The sequence below is a fragment of the Poecile atricapillus genome, chromosome W (assembly GCF_030490865.1).
Source record: "Poecile atricapillus isolate bPoeAtr1 chromosome W, bPoeAtr1.hap1, whole genome shotgun sequence".
In the NCBI taxonomy this organism is placed as follows: domain Eukaryota; kingdom Metazoa; phylum Chordata; class Aves; order Passeriformes; family Paridae; genus Poecile; species Poecile atricapillus.
This window is the reverse complement of record NC_081288.1, coordinates 20,283,762-20,304,552: the sequence shown is the minus strand read 5'-3', so window position 1 is coordinate 20,304,552 and position 20,791 is coordinate 20,283,762. Positions and strand designations below refer to the sequence as shown.

Below are 20,791 nucleotides of genomic sequence, written 5' to 3'. Positions count from 1 at the left end.
CTGCATGTGTGGTATGGGAAGAAGCACCTTGTCCGCTCTCTCCTGCCTTGCCTTCCAGGGGTCAGACACTGCTGGTGCTTCACATGGGTGGTCCCCTGACATCAGCAGGCGGTGTGTTGCTGTCCTGCATGCCAAGGAAGCTTCCTGGAAGACTCAGCAGGATCCTCACCATGTAGCACAGGACTTCAGAGGAAGCTGATGCCCTATCTCGGGGTTCCCCCCTGCAGATGTGGCTGTGCTGTATGCATGGCTCTGTGGGTGCTGACAAAAGGTATCCTTGTCCCTTGGGAGTCACAGAAGTTGTGAAGTCAGCAGCTTGCCTGAGCAGTATAGAATCTCATTTTGGAATACGTAAAAGCCTAAGAGTGGCTGTATGTGTCAAATGAAAGGTCTTGCCTGCCCACTTCCCATCTCTGACAGTGGTCAAAAAGAGATGTAACAGCAGGGTAAGTACAGAGGGTACTTCTCCAGAATATTCTCCCAAGCCCCAGCAATTCATGTGCTTCCAGACAACTAAAGGTTGTGCTGGACCACTGCCACAGGAATGCCATCCCTGGAGTGTAGCTGACTGCACTCCTCTTTTGTGAGGAAATCCTCCAACTACTGCTGATGGCAAATGAGGTAACATGTTCCAAAACAGGAGGCCACCTTTAGGGAAGCCCTAAAACCTCGGGTTTGCAAAGGTGAGGAAATCCCTGTGTAGTAGGAGCACTGCTTCTCAACTGGTTCGCCCCAAACTGCACCGCATCAAGCTCCCTGACAGACTTCAAAGCTCTTAAGAGACTGCTCTCACAATGGCACAGGTGGAGATGTTCTTCTGAACACCGTGTTTTGGTTAACCAGGTAAACAGCTGCTTTCAGACACTGCTGCTGTAGAAGTGATTGTAATCTCAAAGCATCACAGCCTGCTGATTGCCTTTCCCATTGATGAAAATGTAGAGACTTTGGCAAAGAGGCAAGAGCTTTGGCCTGGATGGAACTATTATTGATGAAAGTATTGCAGCTCCATCCCTGGCATCAAAACTCGCTTTTAAGTGCTGGAACTCAGAGATGCCTTTGAGAATGTTCTCGTCAGACACGGGGGTCTGCGTTACGGCCAGCTGGTTTGATGTTCGCTGGCAGTCCGACAGGAGCTGGGTCTCCCCTGGCAGGGCAGGCATTGCGGAGGTGAGCAGGGGGAGAGCGCGGCCGCCCGCGGGAACGGGGACAGGAACGGGAAGGGGAACAGGAACGGGAAGGGGAACAGGAACGGGGCCGGGGTTTCCCGGCGAGGCTCCGGGAGGAAGCACAGCAGGTGCGGTGCCCGCGGGGGGAACTCGCTCCGTGGGCGCCCGGCTCGGAGAAAGTCGCGGCGGATCCCCGGGCCGGGCCGGGGGCGGAGGGCTGTGTCTCGCCGTGCCGGCGGGGAACCCCGCCCGGGGCAGGTGGCGAGGGCAGGGCTGCGGGAGGCGGTGCCCGGCCAGCTGCCGGCCAGGGTGAGGTGAGGCGGCAGCTGAGGGCCGAGCGATGCAGGCGGGCGGCGAGGGAGGCGCTGCCCTCGGGGCAGTGCGGGGGGCCCTGCGGACCCCCCGGCCTCTCCCCCCATCCGCCTTTCTCCGTTTCTCCGCCGCCCCGAGGATGAGCGGAGCCGAGGGCGCACGCTTCAGGAGGGTGGCGATCCGCAGGAAATCCAGCGCCGCTCCCGGTGCCGGCGGAGCAGCGCCCGGCAGCACGGCCGCAGGTAACCCCGCAGGTAACCCCGCAGGTAACCCCGCAGGTCATTCCCCCGGTAACCCCCGGTAACAGCACAGGTAACCCCCGGTAACAGCACAGATAACCCCCGGTAACAGCACAGGTAACCCCCCGGTAACAGCACAGGTAACCCCCGGTAAGCCCGCAGGTAACAGCACAGGTAACCCCGCAGGTAGCAGCACAGGAAACCCGCCGGTAACTCCCGGTAACCCCCGGTAGACCCCGGTAAGCCGCAGCGCTGCCGGGGCAGCGGCGCTGTGGCCGCGGCTGGGGCGGGCTGGCTCCCGAGCAGAAGGCGCTGCTCACCTGCCGGAGCCGGGGCAGGTTCTCCGCGGGAACTTCTGCCGTGCGGGGCTTGGGGTGCTGCTCGCAGGGGCTGAACTCGGCGGCTTATGGGGAGAAACCCCCCAGCGCCTTCGGAGCTCCTACCTTCAGCACGAAATATGCTCAAGTTGTACTTTTTATTCATCTCCGTGTTTGTTACATTGTTATGTGTTAGATGTGTTATATGTTTTTATATCTAAGACTTTTGTGCTAGTAGTTCTTAGGACGGCAGGAAAGCAGTGTTCCCCCTCTCACAGATCGTGTCTTGCACCTGCCCCTCCCCAGTGCCTCTCTCTTTTCCCCCTTCAGCAGCAACCTGTGCTAGACTTGTTTGACACGTTACACTTCAGAAGGCAGCTGCATAATGTTGAAAGGGACAGTCAGACTCTGGCAGGTTACCTGTGTTACCTTGGCCACCCTGAAGAAGTACAGTCGTAAAATCTGGACTTCAGAAGGTTATCCTTTATCAGCAAGTGAACGCACATGCCCACGTTTCCAGGTCTGATCTGTGTGATGTGACAGCAAGCGAGATGTGCTGTGTGTGCAGTGTGCTGTCCTCATGCTTGTGGTGCCACAGCACCTTGGTTTTATGGGGGTGTAAGGGCAAAGGGGTGAAATAAAGCTTGAAATCTCTGCCATATGGTTGTTATGATGTTGGGAATTATGACACATCAAATACTTAGGACGGGGTATTTTGCTTTGGGACAGTCCATGACTTCCTGAGCAAGAGCCCTGCTTAATTTAACAATGAGTACGCACAGAGAAGAACAGACTATCACAATGATGTTCACAGGATCCTTTCTTTTAGATTTAATGTGTAGCGACTTTGGATTTGCTCATGAAACCACAATATTTTATTGGTGGTGGGATATTTTTTCCCCCCAAGGCTTTTTGTGTTTGTTTACCTTGGGAAAGAGGAATTGGTAATTGTGTTTGCAGCATGTAGACTTGGATTTTTAATCTCCTCAAACAGAGGTATACTTACAACCAGGACTCTGTGTTTTGTGTTAGTTTGTAATTTAATTTGTTTAGTCTTCTGCAGTTACTCTCTCTTACCTTAGACTCCTGGGTAGTGTATTTATACTCATCTACAGTCTATTTATTGCCACTCTTTTCATCTGTGCTCAAACCAACTCCACCAGGTGACTTATTTACTGAACATTTGTGCAAGATGCAGCCTTTCAGTGTGACCATTCTTGCTGGCTTTTGGGTTGCAGGAAGGTTGTGAGGGCCATGACAGAATATCCTCCTAATCAAATATGCCTGCTCTGCAATAACCAAACTCACAGTAGATTATTGTATTGTGACTTCTAAGTATGAAAACCTCACAAATTAAGATAAGGAAATGAATTCCAAATATGTGGGAAATAAAAGGGAGATTTTGTGATGATTTCTCTATATAAGTGCATATAAAGCCTCTCTTTTTTTTCCCATTCATAATCCAATTCTTCTGGAAGATGAGATGAAGAAACCTTCTGAACACGACTTGTATTCTCAGAGTGGAACTTTGGCTCCCTGTCTGCTCTTCCTGTTGCAGAAGCTGCTGGAGCAAGTGTTCCAGCATCCTATAAACCCAGGACAGCTTTGTAGCTTCCCTCTCAGTAGTCAGAATGTGACTGCACTTGCTTCTGTGGCTGACAAAAGCTCACCAGAGTGCCTTGATTCTGCAATAAAATTAATTCACGGTTGCAACACGAAGCTAGATGTGTTCCTTCTTCTATTAAAAAAAAAAGAAAGGCAGGTGTTTAGGCTTTTCTGGCTTATAAAATACTAACTGGATCTGAAAAGGGTTTTAAAATGCAGCACTATGCCTGTGACCTGCTTGAAAATCTTACAGGAAAGGAGTTCCTGTAGCCCATCTCCAGTGCTTGTCTCTGCCAAATGTTGTGCAATATGAGAGTTACTGACATTACTGCCTGGGGGACAGTACTCAGGCAATTGTCTCAGATCTGTATCTGGACAGGAACTCGAGAAAGTAAATCTTTTTATGAGCTGTAAATGCATTCGAAACAATTCTGGATAATGCATATGGCAAGCATATCAGAACTCTTCTCAAACTAATAAATTGTGCATTAATTAGTGCAAAGACATAATAAAGATTATTGTTAACTCCTGTGCACTCAATAGTTGCCTCACAGCTTTTGACACTGGGCTGATGAAGGAGGGAATGTTGCAACTTTATGTGCTGGGAGGCAGAAGATCAAGGAGTGTTTCCATTCTTCTTGTTGCTCGAAAACATTTTTGATGCTGAGATGAGCTACTGAGGTTTTCTGTTACAGCATCAGCCTTCTGTTGTGCACTGCAATCAAAGTTTCTGATATGTAACAGAAAAATCTTTCTGCTCTTCCACATACTATAGCCCAAATTCGCCTTCATTGTCATGTGCAAAGTGGCAATTTATATTTTATTAACCTGTGAGTTTGAAAAAGCTTGGTGTGTTTAACTGCCTACAGACAAAGCAAAATTTATCTCTCATTAGAAGCTGACTTTTAAAAGTTTAGACAAAAGAGTACTTGAATCTTCAGAGATACTTTGAAATGGATGGAAAATGTCAAACCTGGTATCTGGAGGCAGTTTAGAGAAGGGTGTTGTGTGGGGTAATGCAATTAACAATCTGTTTTTGAAGAGAATCACTGTTGTGGACTTGGTGTCTTTTTTTCCCTGTTAAATTAGAATTCAGAGTTTGTGCGACTTGAGTGAATCTTTACTTCCAATGTGTGTGTGCATGTTAACTCAAAATTAGCTCCCTCCTGGAGACAGGTCTAGGCCACAGCTTGCTTGATCAGCACTTTGAGAAGCCAAGAGCTCTGCGAGGTGTGAATGTGGCACCACTTCCATTCCACAGAGGATCCAGCTGCCCTTGGAGCTTCTGCCCCCACTTAGCTGACTTAATTAAGGCATGAAGCCACCACTCAGAACACAGGGACACAGTAACTCACTCTCCCAGCAAGAAATAGCTTGCTCCTGTCATCAGCACAGTCACCTCTGGCCTCGCTGAGGCTGACATAAACTAGATTAACTTCTGTGGCATTCAACTCTCGCACCGCTTCCCCGCCTTTGTGTGCTGGAGTGCAGATTTTCACCCTCTCTGGAAAGTTTTCCTCTGACCACCGACTTCTAAATGTACATCTGCTGGCACTGTGCTGTCTGTTGGCAGTCTCAGACATTGCAGATGCCTCGTGGGGAGCTGAGGTAATTTGAATTCAGGACAGCATTCACTGCAGCAAGGTGTCTTCTAACACTGACAGGAAAAAATATAGTTCCCCGCTGCTGCTGTTGCATCTCTGCCTGTAAATGGGTATGAAACGATGGGATTATGTTCAAGAAACTTCAGTAATCTTTTGGGTTTCCACCTTGCAGTAGGAGATAACTAAATGAGACTCTAATAGCGTGCTGCTTCAGTCTTTGAAAAATGTCTTTGTTGTTTATTTTTTAAATACTAGAAGAACAACCGTGGCCTGCCTGACAGCTTCTCTTTGTTGTTTCACCTCTGAAAATACAGTAATGAACATTGGGTTTTTACTCTTCTTGTTCCTGGCTTTGCATAACCCGCTGCATTTTGTTGACTGGTCTACAGTGATTGAAAATTTGCTATACAGTGTGTTCAGGAAAGACCTATGCAATCATTAGGGCTAATCTTAGCAGAGATTTGCATTTCTAGGTGCATTAGAGACCACTGACAACGAAAAAATAGCTGTTTTACAATCCCCTTCCTGGGGATTGGAGCCTTTCTGAGGTTTTTCTAAAGTTGAGCTTTATCAAGGAGTGTTGATACTTTAAAATGTTGAGAGAGGAAGGTGAATATAAGGAAACTGCTTTCAAATATTTCTCTTCCTTCAAAAATGAGGGGAAGTAAAGCAGAACAAGTTGCTTTATGCAGAACTTGCATGAAAATACGTTTTCCTCTCATTAGAGAGTTTCCTGTTTCTGTGGGCCAAATTAATCACCGCTGCCCCTTATTGAAGCAAATGTGGGGAAGTGCCAAGAAATGGAACTTTGCTTTTACCATTTCTCCCCCCACTTCTCATCCAACATTCAGGATCAAAAAAATCCCCTCAAAGCCAGTAAATGTACTGTTCAGTTCATACACTATCCAGTCATGTCTGTATGTCCTTTGGGTTGGCTTGATGGTTCCATTTAACTCTTGTCTGACAATGTCTACTTTACCCCATAATTCTTGTTGGCCTTATAATATTGACTTCCTGGTGATCTGGATGTTGATTTCCTGAAATAAATTAAAATTTATATTCATTGATGGCCTTTTAAGTGACAATACACTAAAGATTTCAAAGGAGAGTTGCAATTTGACATGGATTTGATGGGAACTGTCCACTCACTCCTTGCTCTGGAGGCTTCGTTTAAATATAGCCTGAGAGGCCAAAATCACTTTGGTTCTGGTAAGTACCATTGCTGAAATGCTTCTAGGCATTGCTGAAACTGGGAAAGTAATAATTTGCACAGTACAAACAAAATTAGTTTGTTGTACAGAATCATAGAGCTGGTTTCTTTTGTAGACAAATTAATAAATGTGGTTGGGAGATCTCCAGATTGGAAAGGAGAGCTTGTTCAAGGAACGTGTTACATTTGGGTAACAAATAAAATCAAATATTGACCAAGGAAGCTGTTAATAAATAAAAAAATAAAAAACAAATAATAATTGTGATTTGCCTTTGACAAGTATTTTGTTCCTTTTTCTGTCAGCACCCATAATGCTTAAAACTGCAGTTATCAGACTTTTCCCCCACTACTTATGTCCCAATTAGAGACTATCTCATCTCCCAGCATTCCAGTCAAAATCCTATTCATAACTGGGCAGTATTTGGCACTGTTTGTCAGTATGTCTTGGGTACAGTGAGATCTATGATATAGCCCTCCAGCTGCAGTGTTTTGCACTGCTGTGTCTTAAAGCAGTGTTATGCATTTGATATATAAGTTGTCTTCCCAGGATGAGGGGTTTGTCAGAGGAAAAGGAAAAATAAGAAGCAAGGAGTTATTTTAAAATGAGACACTTGTGAGCTTTTTCCTCTAGTTCTCTTAATATTGAGTAGACTTTCTTCAAAAAATTTCTGTCAATTCAATATTTTAATCAAATTACTGACTGTGAATTTTGTAGCTGGAACTCTATTTCTGTGAGAGGAGAAAATGGCTTTCTATTCCAGAATGGGATACTGTGTATATTAACTGTCCTGAATATAAGGCGATCCAGGATGAATATTTACACTTAGATGATCAGAATGATCCTTTTCATCTTGTTAAATCTATGAATAAACTTTGCCTCCAGCTATTGATGGTCAAAACATTTTAATCAAATGCCTAGCAGTGGACAGCTCGATATATTCAGGCCATTGTCAACAAACTCCTGTACTCGTGACAAAGGGACAGAGAACTCTTAGGGAGAGTATCCCCAGAGCACCAGGTTGTGTAAATAACCTGAGCACAAAGGAGGAAAGGGAAAGAGGCATTTTTAGTGGTTTCTTCAGCTAGATGCCTTGGAAATAGCATTTTAACAGAGATAAGCCTTTAGCAGAAGAAAAGACTTTTGAAGTAAATGTAGGGAAGGGAGGATGTGGTTCTGTTGAAATGTTGGCAAGCCATGTACAAGTCAGCTGCGGTCCCAGGGTGCAGATACACAGCAGTAAAGTGATATCAGAACGTATGGAGAATTGAGTAAAAGCAGGAGAGCAGGAAAATTACTGCTACAGTAGCCTGCAAATCTAGACATGTAAAGAAATGTATTTGTAATGAGTTTCAGAGCAATTTGACACCTCTGTTTGCACTGAAACTCAGTAAAATGAAGCATAAAATGTGTTAAAATTAGAGGCAGAAGACACTGAGTGGAAGGTAGGACAGAGCAATGAAACAGCATTCATAGCATTCATTAGAAGTATTAATGCTAAGTATGTCAGATGTTAATGTGAAACAAGTTAAGTAGCCTGGAAAGAAGGAAAAATGTGGTGGCACTGTAGTGTGACATGTGCAATTCTGTGATCTATTAATGACTTCTGAACAAATGCCTTGCAGCACAGGCGATAATGTAGCTTGGAGGTGTAGCCTTCCCCTCACTCTCACCCAGATGCTGGTGTGGCCAGAATTAGATGAGGCTGGGAGAGAAACAATGGTGAACAGTGATTAAAAATCACTGCCTGGTTCAGTGGCTGAATTTCTTCTGGCCCTTTCAAGGGTTTGGCTTTTTATCAGCTGAGCGTGTGATGTTTCCGTGCCGGGCTCTTGGCTCTGCTGGTCCCCACTGGGGACTTTGTGGCACTTGAGAAGCAGAAGTCAACTGAGAAGTTTCCAGCTGCATCTTTGGTGTGTCTTCTGTTTCTGTGAAGCACGAGAGGCCTCAGCCTGCAAAACTTGAGAGCATATCCCCCTGCCCATTCCTGGTGGCTTCTCAAGGTAGAAGATGCAGGGATAGAGTGCAGAGCTCCCTGGCACTGCCTCTGCTTCTGGCTGACCACCCTGACCTGGCCACTTGCTGCTCCTTGTGGGGACTGCCCAGTCTTTGAGCTCCAGCTAGAAAGCTGGGCTAGGGTGACTTTTTATTTATTTACTTAAGGCTTCACCTTCTTACTGGGCTGAGACATTTGGTTGCTTAAGCTCAGGAGCCTGTCATATGCCACACAACTCTCTTGAACGCTGTAGTATTGCTGGCTCACAGGAGAGCAGGCTCCTACGTTCTCTTCTACTGTGGAACAGGTATTCTAAATCAGACATCAAAGTCAGTGTCTACAGCAGACTTAAAATCTCCAAACTCCATAAATTCCCTGAATTGTAAAATTGTAAAAGCAAATAACATTTGAAGGCAGGTTGCTTTTGAAGTATTTTGTATCACAAGGGCTTAATGGCAACTTGTTGCAATGAGTTATTAAAATCTTTTTCCTCTTTGCCATCTCTTGCCACCATTCACTATCTTGTGATACTTCACTTCCTTAATTGAATACTAGTATATATGCGTTATTTATATTGCATATAATAAATGCAGTCTATTATTGCAATATATTACTGTATATTGTAATATACAGTAGCTGAGTTAGGAAATTAAACTTACTGGCTAAGTAAGTCTCTCTTCAGAATTGAGTTAAGAATCAAAGCAAAGTCACTGGTACAGAAAAAGTCAATTGTTTTTGACAGAATTGAAGTTTTTCCTCAGTTTTATGCAATTATACTGCTATCAGCCTTTTCTTCAGCTGGCTCTTGCCAAAATGTCCCTGTCTTAATACAAACATACTGTACATTCCTTTTAATTTGGTCTGGCACTAACTCTCCTTATTAAGTGGTTGCATTTTGCCTATGGTGGTAGAATCCTTTTGTACTTCAATTATTCTCCTATGGATTAGCAGTACTAGAGCATTCAAGAAAGTTATGTGGGATGAGACACCTGGGGATGGCTTTCAAAAGCCTGAAAAATCTTCATTCTTAAAAGAGGCCTTTCATTTCTTTTTTTTTTTTTTTTTTTAAAAAGCTTGGAAATTATTGTGCAAAATGTGGTTCTAGTGAAGGCTTTGCAAAACATCTGATTTTTATGGTATATATAATGAAATCAGAATTGCTATCAGTGCATAAAATTATTCAGCATTTGTGTTTTGGCTTATTTTTATTCTAAATATAGAGCAGTGTGAATTTTATTAAGATGTACTTTAAACTTGAGAGCAAGTTGCATCAATTTACTACTAAAAACCATTGTCCATTTTAGAAAGCAGAGTGGTTGTAGTGCAGCAGCTTAACTTGACCAGATTCTGGTAATCCGAGCTGAGTGTTGCTCTGTAATTACCTCTGTGTGCTCTTGAGTTATGCGTGATAATGCAGTAAAGCAGTGTTCTTCATGAGTTATTAATCTCTAACTGATCCAGGGGACAAACAGGCTCGCCAGACCTGCAGGTGAAGGGCACTCCTTCAGCCTGACAAGGCAGGTGAGGCAGCAGGGGGTGATTGCCGTGGCTTTTGTGTTTGTGGAGGGTATTGTGGGGTTGTTGCATTTGTCCAAACCCAAGGGGTGGGTTGTGCACATGATTTTTTTACATCCTTTCCCTGTCCTGCATAGGGGGTGTCTTTAGAACAACATTCCTGACATGCAGTCAAGGGTGAGAGAAATGCCCAACTGCTGTGGATAGCCAGCAGGAGATCTGGCTTCTTGTGCTGGTGAGGGCTGCCCTTGGTCTTCAGCATAGAGAATTGCCTCTTCAACTGTTCAATCCATTTATTTTCTGTATAAGGGCTGCTTGTGCATGGCATATACGAAAAGCTTTTTGTTTATAGAAATGAGAACAATATTAACATTGTGTGTGTTAATAAGGAATTTAAAGGAACTTCAAAACCCACGTGAGTTACCTCTTCAAAGGATTTTCATAGAGTTTAAACAAACAAGTGTCTGTTCATCATAACTGTGGAGAATTATTGCTTCCCAGTTTTAACAGGAAGCAATACCTTTTAACCTCTTTTAACACCATTATGGTTGCTTTTCCCAGGTGACCAATGCCAACTGAACCATTCACTAGTTTTTTATGGGATTTTTCAGGGCTGTTGTCACCAATTGCAGTTGAGCTGCTGGAGAAAAGTAGGCTTACCATTTTAAAACCTGACTAATACCAGGGTGTTGTAACGTGATATGTGTCATGTACCTTATCCCTGTGAATTTTGTGCCCTCTTTGCTAGGTCCCAAGTGCCACTTAGGTCTTGTATGGGACTGCATCCTGATTAAAAATGAATCTTAATTGAGTTTTGTGCCTCATGTAGCTTACAGAAAATGTTGAGATAGCACAGTGGTAGGTTCTATATGAAAAAGAGATCAAGTAGTTTCACCATGCATGTCTTATGACTTGTTGATTTAAAGGCTTACATCATTTAGAAAACAGGAATGTTTTAGGGGTGTTGCATGCATCTCAAACTCTCACATTACTTATTTCCCCCCCAGGGCTAAACAGTGTTGATTAAAGGCATGTGCCAAGCCCTTTACTGATTGCTTGTGTTTTGCTGGTGTCAAGGCATCTGTGACCAGCAACATGTGGATCTGAATGATTTGAAATAACATGCAGTTTGTGACAGTGGTGAGCAGGACCGGGATTCTGCTACAGGAGACATCAGAAAGCCTTCACAGTCTTCTAAAACTACTTTGATTCAGATATTTCAGACTCTTATTCTCTAAAAACTCATAATTTTCACTATGGTTTTCTTAGAAAATATTAATGGAGGCCTTTCAAATAACAAAGAGGTTTTAAATCTGACACAGGGAAAATGACTGGTGTCTAGAAGCCTGGGTTGGTACTGCTGCTGAAGTACCTGCAACGGGAAACAGCTCCAGGGCACAACAGTTTATAACTATTTTCCAGTTCATTTGTTTAGGTGTGATATTAGGAATACTCAAATATGGGGAAGTTACAGAATCCAAACTCTCACTTGCAGACTCTGGAGCCAAAACTCCAGTTACATGGCTTGGACTCACGAAGTGTCACAAGTGCTGCTTTGCAGCACCAGCTTTTCCAATTGTTCCCTTTTGCCTAGAGGTGGAGGTAGGTGATAGATCAGGGAAAAAAACTACAGAATTCTGTGTCAGAGTGTTTTTTTGGAGAGAGTTTTCTGCAGGGAAAAGAATTCCTTTCAATCTGCTGCCCTGTGGTGTACAGTGCTATTGCTCACACTGTTACTGGCTTAATAGGAAAAAAAAAAAAAAATTAAAAAAATCTTTCGCTCTTTCCTTCCTCTCACTGCAGGGAAGGAGATTAGAGACCTGAGCAGAAGTAGATTAATTGTTCTCTGTGGACACCATGAGAGTGCATAAATTTAGTAATCACCATTTTCCACATGCTCAGCTCTGCTGGGCTCTGTTTGTCTAAAAGTACTTCTGGAAGAAAAGAACCCCTCCTGCTTCCCACACGCTCATCCTCAGGTAGCTCTTTGTGCCCCTGTAACACCCCGAAACTGTAGTTTGGGATGGACATGGAGGAATTCCTCCAAGTACTTTTCCTCCTTCAGGAAGTCAAACAAAGTAGCTGCTTGCTGTCAAATGTTAGCTTCAGTTTCAGGAAGGAAAAATGCTTTTTAAATATGAGAAGTGAGAATATATTATCCTTCCTGAGACTGACAAGGACTATATGCTTATTATAGTCAGTGAGCTGACAGCCAGCACTAAATGTGGGTAAGGCTAACAGAGCTGGAAACTGAAATACACAGAGCTGAAGGATCTTAAGTCCTGCAGTTGGATTTTTATTTTTTTTTTTTTTTACTTTATTTTTTTTTTGCTGTGTGTGGAAGAGCAGGTCGTTTGAAGTTGAAATACAATATTTGCTGTGGCACAGCCTATAGAAGCAGAATCAGCTTTCTGATAAGGAGTTTTTTTCAGGTATAGTACACAAGAGATTAGAAAAGCAGGAGCTACTCAGGAACAAAGGAGAGGACTGCATGGTGCTGTTCCTGTTCCTAAGGATTTTTAGGGTTTTTTTTATTTTTCTTAATTGTTTTTCTTGGTGCATGGGTGTATACTGAAAGAAGGAAGGAAAATTCTGATAATTAGTAAGCATGTTAAACTCTAAATGAGAACTTCTGAACTGCATTACAGCAGCTGCTAACAAGCCACATAAAACTAGATAATAAAACTCTGGTCATGAAGAAGAACCTCCATTTTTCTCATAAGACCTTGAATGACACATGTTCAAATACAGAACTAAATTTTGCATGGAATGCATACTTCTCCCCCACTCTTTTTTTTTCTATATGTGGATGTTATAACTTTGAACAATCTGCAGTTTAAATTATGATTGTGTCATTAATTACTTGGTGAGCATGGAAAATCAACTCTTTTTTCTGCTTATTAACTTGTTGGGTGTGGGATTTGGGGTTGTGGGGTGGGGTTTTTTTAATTTGTTATTCTTAAATACTGTTCTGTTCCCTAATTAGGACTTAGCAGATACATTTAGGAATATGCAGGAAAAATAACTTTCTGAAAAGATGCATAACGTTTGTCTACTGATTAGTGGATTGTGGGGAATGACTGCACGTCTTTTCTGAGTCATGTATTTGATATTAAAAAGAATTCTTTCTATTAACTCTAATTCATATGTATGAATTAAAAAAATAAGAGCACACCTGTATTTTATAGCTCTTCAGAGATTAAAAGGGAGGTAACCTTAACAACATTATATCTATGATAAGAATCTGAGTTTTGAAATCTGAAGAAGAATTTTATTTTACTTCTGTTAAGGTAATTTTAATATAAAGTTAATAAGGTAATTTATATTTAATAACTTCATTCTACTTCAGTATCTTTCAAAACATTACCCATGTTGGTTTACACACAGAATTGTGCCCTGTGTTGAAAACGTGAAAATTCTATCCCAGTACGATACCTATTTAAACTTCAGATATGAGCAGCTGCATATTGCTCTTTATTGACAAATATCAATAAGACAACATGAGGCAAGTCTTGACAGATGAATATTTAACTCCATGTTTGTATACAGACTTAAGTAGGGCTCAAAACAGGCAGGCAAAGTAAATGCAGTAATTTGTTTTCCACATTGTAATTGAATTTAAAACCTTATTTCCCTCATGGCAATTCACTGAATTCTCCACTAACCTTTACTAAAAAAAGCACAATAAATTGCTTCTGTGCTGGAAGCAGGAGGGGAAGGCTGCAGCACGTTCACCACAGCAGCCATGGACATGCAGCAGTGGGGATGGCAGGATTTAGAGGCTGGATTATCAAAGCTCTCCATCCTGCTGGATGCCTTGGGCCATGGCAGAGGTTGGATTATCAAAGCTCTCCATCCTGCTCGATGCCTTGGGCCTTGGCAGAGGCTGGATTATCAAAGCTCTCCATCCTGCTGGATGCCTTGGGCCATGGCAGTGGTGTGCTCTGGCAGCAGGGGCTGCTGCTGGATCTCCATCTGGCTGTGGCTCTGCAAGGCTGGTCTGGTTTTCCTTGCTGGACTGGCAATTACAGGCTCAGGCTACAGACAGAGCTGTGATTTAACAGTGTTTAGGGGTATAAACTCCTTAGAGGTTCTGAGCTGTTCCTATCCAGGGAAAAAAGGCAAACTGATAACAACCTTAGGTGTATATGGTTTCCTCTATCTTCTTTTCTATGCATCTTCAGATAGAGCTTCTCAGTCCAGCACAGTTTTTAACAAAACAGCAAGCTGACTTACATGGAAGAGAACTTAATACGCAAGCTGGTAGTGATAGGACAAGGGGAACAGTTTTAAACTAAAGATTAGATGTTAGGAACACATTTTTTTATTCACAGAGTGGTGAGGCACTGGCACAGGCTGCCTGGGGCAGTTGTGTTTAAGGCCAGTTTGGTTGGGGCTCTGAGCAACCTGGTCTGGTGGAAGCTCTACCTGCCCATGGTGAAGGGCTGGAATTAGATCATCTTTTAGGTCCCTTCCAACCCAAACCATTCTGTGATTTTATGGATGCTCATACACTGAAGTTTTTTGAACTCTTTGAAAGTCTTGAGTATTGACCTACAGCCAGTAAATCAGGTTTAGTTTCTCTAAGGTTTAGTTTAACTGTGAATTGTTTGCAAATATGCTGTCCCTGATAGGGCTGTAATTCAATAGAAATGGTTGTGCTGAGTAAATTGGCCATGTGATATGAAAGGTGAGGGGATTTCTGACCTGTCTGCTGCCTATTTATATAAAATCAGACCTGGTCTCTTTTTGATCAGGTGAAAGAAATATGACCATGTAGAACATAGGGTTTTTTCCCCCACAGACTTCATTTAAAGGTCTCTCTTTTACAGATTAATCAGTGATTAATTGTAAAATGGTTACAATTAGCAATAGCTCACCATGATAGTTTTCCGTCCTTATTTCAAAGTCTAGTATGAAAACAGAGCAATTTACGTGTGTATTTCTTTCTTTGAGAGTGGCTAATTGTGAGCTGGAGATCAATGATGAAAATTTGGAATTGAGGATAAATTGCCTATGGAAATGGATAAAGGTAAAATATCCTTAACTTTTTAGTGGTTTTTCTGTAATTCCTGCACTGTGCTTTTCATATCTGCAGTGTGGTTGCTTATGCTGGGTAGTGAAACCTTTCTAAGACTCACTTTTGCTTTCTGCTTCCATGGCAATAGATGCTTTTAAAAAAAAAACCCAAAAACAAACAAACAAACGAAAAAAAACAAAGTAAGTGCAGATGTACTTCTCATTTTCCCAGTGTCCGTGCAACTTGACACTTCACCTTCAGAGACTGCTCAAAGAGCTTGTTGAATGCCTCTCTGAATCCCTTAGTGACTCTGCTGATGGTTGGCAAAATTTGCCTCAGCAGCTTTCTTTCCTCTCCCTCCTCTTTGTGACTGAGCTGCATGATAGGAAATTACATACAAGTTATTTGCTGTAGTTCTTTGGACATGTGAAGCAGATGTACTTGTCAAGTGTGTTTCCATCTAAATAAAAACAAATGATTTCTAGGATTGTTTTGTCAAATTCTAAGCCAAAACACTGGATCCTGTACTATATCAAATTTAGTATATTTTTGTACATTTTTATTTTATTTTCAAGCAGCCCTGTATAGCAAGTAATACAGTTTTGAATGGATTGAGGCTCTTTACAACCTATTTCTTCAAACTCATCATGTTTTCATTTGTAATGTTCTCATGTGTATATGTATTTTTCATCTCAGGAGCAAATAATCAACCTTCAAAGGTTTTGAAAGTATTTCCTTTGATAAAATATTTTTGATCTATTTATCTTAGTCTGTGTGATAAGAATAGTTTTACCTTCAGAATTGTCTTCTCTGCAAAAGAAGGATCAGAATTCCATTTCCTTTCAAAAAGAGGAGGCAGCTACTATGTTTTATTTGATTGATATCTCAATCTTATTGGACAAATTATTATTAAAGCTTTGTATTGCTGTATAAACCAGTGGAAAGGACTGTGGAACAGAAGATTGCAGGTGATGTTTCTGTATTTTTAAGTGTTTTTATACCACAGACTATTAGAGAAACAGGAACTACTTTTCAGATTATTGCTTTTGGTCTGCTCTGCTGATACTGAGATTGCTTTGAGAGCAGTGTTGTGAAGAGACATCCTTCAAAACACTGACCCAGTGTGAAATGAATGCAGCATCTTTCAGCTGCAGGACTATTCCAATACTGGTTTATATGAGCTCATTACTACACTTACAAAGCTGAGAAGCAACTGCCATAAGCTGAGCTTTCTTTGCGTCCTGGATCTCCAAAGCAAAATTACTTCTACCTTCTACCAAATATCTGGAATAAAATGAAGTGTATTTATGACTGTCTAGTAAGTGTTTTCAATGTAGGCGCCTTGTTTTACAGATAAACCAGCAAGGATCGGATATGGGTGACAAAAACCCCACTTTGTATTGGTGTCAGCTCGCCCTTTCCTGCAGAAAGGATAGGGAATGCTCAGCAGGCAGTGATAGTGCTCTGCAGGGAATATGAGTGCAGTTTAACAACATATTCCTCTGGTAGCCACAGTACTGTGCTTTCCATTTGTCTGGGTAGAGTTTTACTGCTCACTGAAGCATCTGCTCTGTGGAGGAGGTTATGCATGCAGAGAAAACAGTAAGCATGAAGTTGAGGTGTTGTGAGCTTGTGTGGGGTCTTGCCATCTTTCTCTGCACCCACAGATAAGAATAAAGCTCTTGCTTTAAAACCATTTTCACATAAAAGAACTTCATAAAATAACTGAAGAGTGCAATATTCTGGTGGAAAAAAACAACTCTCCCTCAAGTTTTGGCCTTGAAAACCACAAAAGGAAGTGAAAGAGACTGCGAGCCCTTCAGTGTATAGGTTGTGCAGTCACCTTGGGTGGTGGCTCTGAGGATACAGCACAAAGTCAGCCTGGTGGAGAAAGAATCTCTTTTGACCTAAGGAGGAAATGTGAATCTCTAATTTCTTTCCAAATGCTCATAGATGTCTTCACTGGTAAGTAAATAAATTCCTGTATGTAGACAAGAATCGTTCAGAAAAACCAGGGTAGGGTTTGGAGGTCATCATTTTCCATAGAGCTTCTTTCCTTAAGGCAAATACTTGATTCAGCAAATATTTAAGCAAAAAAGTAATCAGGGATTTGTTTACTGAGAAACACCGAAGGACCAAAAGAAAGGGGGAGGAATAGAAAAGCAGTATTCTATTCTTCCAACCGTGTGATTCAGAATTAAATTCCTGCCTGCAGTTAATTGGGATTGATTGTCTTTTTCTAAATTTTGCATAGGAAAAGTAAAGGTATTACTCAGTGGGGTTAATCAGAGAATTGTGAGAGCAAGTTTGAAGTTTTCCATTCTGCAGCCAGGATATTACATACATATGTAACAACTAAATATCCTGTTTTTCTGAGGTATTGAGATTGAGCTCTTCTGAAAACCTCTTCATTAATGTATGAGTCTGAATTTTATTTCTAACTTTAGACAAGTAAACCAACATTGAGATATCTAATTTCATGGACTAATATCTGTAAGTACATTTCTAGGTATTTTAACTATTTTCAGAAGCCCAGAGGTGCCTATGTATAAAAAAAACTGGTTTCTGCCCCTTTTCAGCATGTGAAATTGTCAGTAAAAGCTAAATGTAAGCTGAACAAATGGCTTCTGTGGACAGCTGAGGTTTGCGCTGCAGTGAAAATGCAAGGTCTAGAATGCAGTAATTAGAGAGGCTAGTCAATACTTGTTAATGAAGGCAGTGCTTGTGATCTGTCTTTGAAGGGGGAGCAGAGCAGCGTTGCCCTTCCTGCAGTGCCTTATTGACCTGCTGCAGCAGCCTCTCTGCTCATCCATGGAATAATGGACATGCTTCCTTTAAGAGTAAATAACCTATTTTCCAAAAGTGCTGGAAATAGTTCAGGAAAAATGAAATGGGACTGCAAGGTGTATGGGTACATAATGTGTGTCTGCAATTACAAGGGGTTTTGGTGGGATTTACAAGCTCCAATAGAAGCCTTTTAAGAACAATTTCTCTATTTTTTTAAATGGGACTTTCATTTTTGTTAAATAGACCAGTCTAAAGGGTTTATGCATAACTTGAATGAGGGAAATTTAGTCTGTGCACAAGTTGCTGCTGTGAAAAGATAATAAATGAAATATGAGGTGTTTGGCAGACAAGCTTCAGAAATGTTTCAGTGATTTACTTCTCTGGGAAAGACTGCTGCCACGTAATTCCATTAACTGTATGACATGGCTGTGTGGTGGCCAGGCGTGTCACTGCCCTTGAATTTCCATTTTGCCCACTCCTTTATTTGTGCTGTTCCCATGAACTGTTTTCCTGCCTCTTTCCCGGGGAGCCAGATTCTCAGAGGTGATGAGAATAGCCGGCTTGTGGTGGTCTCTTCTATATTGTAGCTGTCAGAGCAAGTTTGTGAGGATCAAAGATGGAGAAAGGGGGCTCTGTTAGAAAATGAGTCTCTGCGTGGCATTTCTTTCAAGGCTGGTCTAAATCTGGCTCAAGATGAAGAACGTGTCACTGAGGTCTCCGCTATGCTATTTAGTTCCACAATTACAGAAGAAAGTACCAAAGATGGAGAGCTGCTTATTTTCCCATGAAAAGGGAAAACTACCACTTATTTCCTTTTAGAGCAAGGTAAATGAAAAGGGAGAACTTTTGGGAATTCTCCTGTGAAATGTTAGTACATTGTTTTAACAAATTTTGTTCATGTAGGTATGTTGCCACATGCAGGAAAAACAAGTACAACCCCCCCCCCCCCCCCAAATTCTGCTTCTTCAATTTATCATGCTTTTTATGCTCATTAACATGATTTGGTAGTGATCAAGGCTGTTCTCAGAAGCTCTTGCAGCACTCTATAAACATACTGGGTGAGGTCCTGATATCTCACAGCACTCAGAGCTGCTTTGCATAAAGTAAAACATTCCTTCCTTCTGCTGACTCCTGGGCTCACAATGTTTATGGCTCCTGAATCTATCACTTGGAAGCCTGCACTGACCTATATGAATCAACTTCTCCTTTAAAAATGCTTCAGTTATTGAAAATAATTAATTTCTCAATTAATATTGGGAACAATGAACGCTTAATATCCTACTACTCTTGTAATGGAAAAGTCTTTTTGGAAGTGACTTCTATCAGAACTGCTTTAACTTAGGAGTTGCAGAATGGTCAGTGACAGACCACTGGTGCTGGTGGTGGGTTTTAGATTGCCATCCTAATCCAATGGACATTTGAAACCTCTCTGCCGTGGTGTTTGCAAGATGGCCACATAAATCTGAGTGGGTTTTACTTGGTGGGATATTGAAACCACTTGTTGACCTCTGTTTAGCAATGGCTTTCTTTGTAGATGAGTTATGTACTGGTGTTCACACTCCTTTACATTTTCTGCACTAAACTCAGTGTGGTGGGATCTAAATGTGGAGCCCATTTCAAATATCACTGCTGTGCTCAAAGATAGAGGGTTAACTCTTCAGCCAGGCCAGAGCCCTAGGGAAGGCAGTGTCTTTTACAGTGGTACATCTGGGGAGAGCAAAAACAGCAGAAAGTCAAGCTCTTGAGTACACTGAACACCAGCAAAACTGAATGCTACTGTTCAGACTTATTTTTCCACTTGTTCTCTTTTTGGTAAATCTGCTCACTGTACTTGAAGTGTAGATGGGGTCTTGTTTGGGAAAGCATAACCTCAAAGCACAAATCTTACGTGACTAAAGAATGAACTACACTGGTCTATCTGTATTTTTTGACAGATGAAAAGCCTTATTTAGATGTTTCCTCTCTGCTGTCTTGCTGGAACCATGAAGTCTTTCTCTTTCAATGGAGCTGTGTGTGGTTTGAAGCAAGGAGGGAAGAAAATGATGCTTTAAACAAGGCATTTGTGTCACTGTAGGAGTTCTGCAAACACAGCGTACAGAGCTGATGTTCTGTGTATGGAATACCATTTTCATTTTAGAATTCATCAGAATTCATTTAGAATTCAATTTAGAATTTTCATTTTAGAAGAAAGTATATTGAAGTAATGTTGCTCATTTCAGTTCTGTAAATTTTACAGAAGCCAGGCTGGGGTGGGAGAGTGCAGTTCTGGTTTTGTAAATCCAAAAAAACAAAGCACAGATGACTGCTGCACTTTCTGTTTCTAGCTGAAGTGTTTGTCACACATTTGAAAAAAAACAACCTTCCCATCTTCCTAAGCTGCTTCTTGTATGTCTAAAGTAGCCAAGACAAACCAAGCCAACTACAGACAGAGAACTGTAATTTACACGTGCTGGAGATATATGACAAGCTGGTCTGGGTTTTAGACTCACCATGGTTTCCATAGTCAGCCTCTGCTGTTGCAGGGGAGGCTGATGTAGAAGGTGTGAGGGCAGCTGGCTGCTCCTGTGCAGCTGATGTCTCTCAGGTTCTCCCAGAGACACCTTTTCTGCCAGCTTCAGTCTGCTAAGGTGGTTCTGTCATGAGCTTCTTTTTACTGTTAATTCTTTCCTTCTGATATCCTCAATGATCTGAGCTGGCCATACATGGCTTTCTTCAGGTACTTTCTGGCTCAAAAGCTTCTGTTCTCTCCTGATCTCTTGGAACTCTTGGAAGTCCTTTTGAGATGTCTGCCACAGTTCAAGAAGTCCTAGCCCTGTGCTCTTTTCTCTACTGCCTTGATATGTGATCTTCCTGTGAATTTTTGTCTTTAGGATCCTGACATTGCCTAGAAATAGCTATGGTAATTATATATATCTATTTTTTTTAATCAGACTGCACTATAACTGTAAGATCTGTGGAACATAAAGGCCATGATACACAGCACTGTAACTGCAGTGAGAATCAAATTTAATGAAATACAGTC

General features: G+C 41.9%; 1 protein-coding gene across 4 annotated transcripts in view; it reads left to right on the top strand.

Moving 5' to 3' along the window:
- Positions 1–748: 748 nt before the first annotated feature.
- The window catches only part of LOC131591836 (FYVE, RhoGEF and PH domain-containing protein 4-like), a 101,507-nt gene continuing 81,464 nt past the window's right edge, over positions 749–20,791 (top strand). The window contains exons 1-2 of one of the 4 annotated variants that reach the window (XM_058862931.1): positions 749–1,167; positions 1,617–1,732. In XM_058862931.1, coding sequence (XP_058718914.1) covers positions 1,109–1,167; positions 1,617–1,732 — 175 coding nt within the window. In that variant the 5' untranslated portion in view covers positions 749–1,108. Of the gene's footprint in view, positions 1,168–1,209; positions 1,733–16,877; positions 16,948–20,791 lie in introns of those variants that run through there. The other 3 variants (XM_058862930.1, XM_058862929.1, XM_058862933.1) reach the window with 3 other exon arrangements.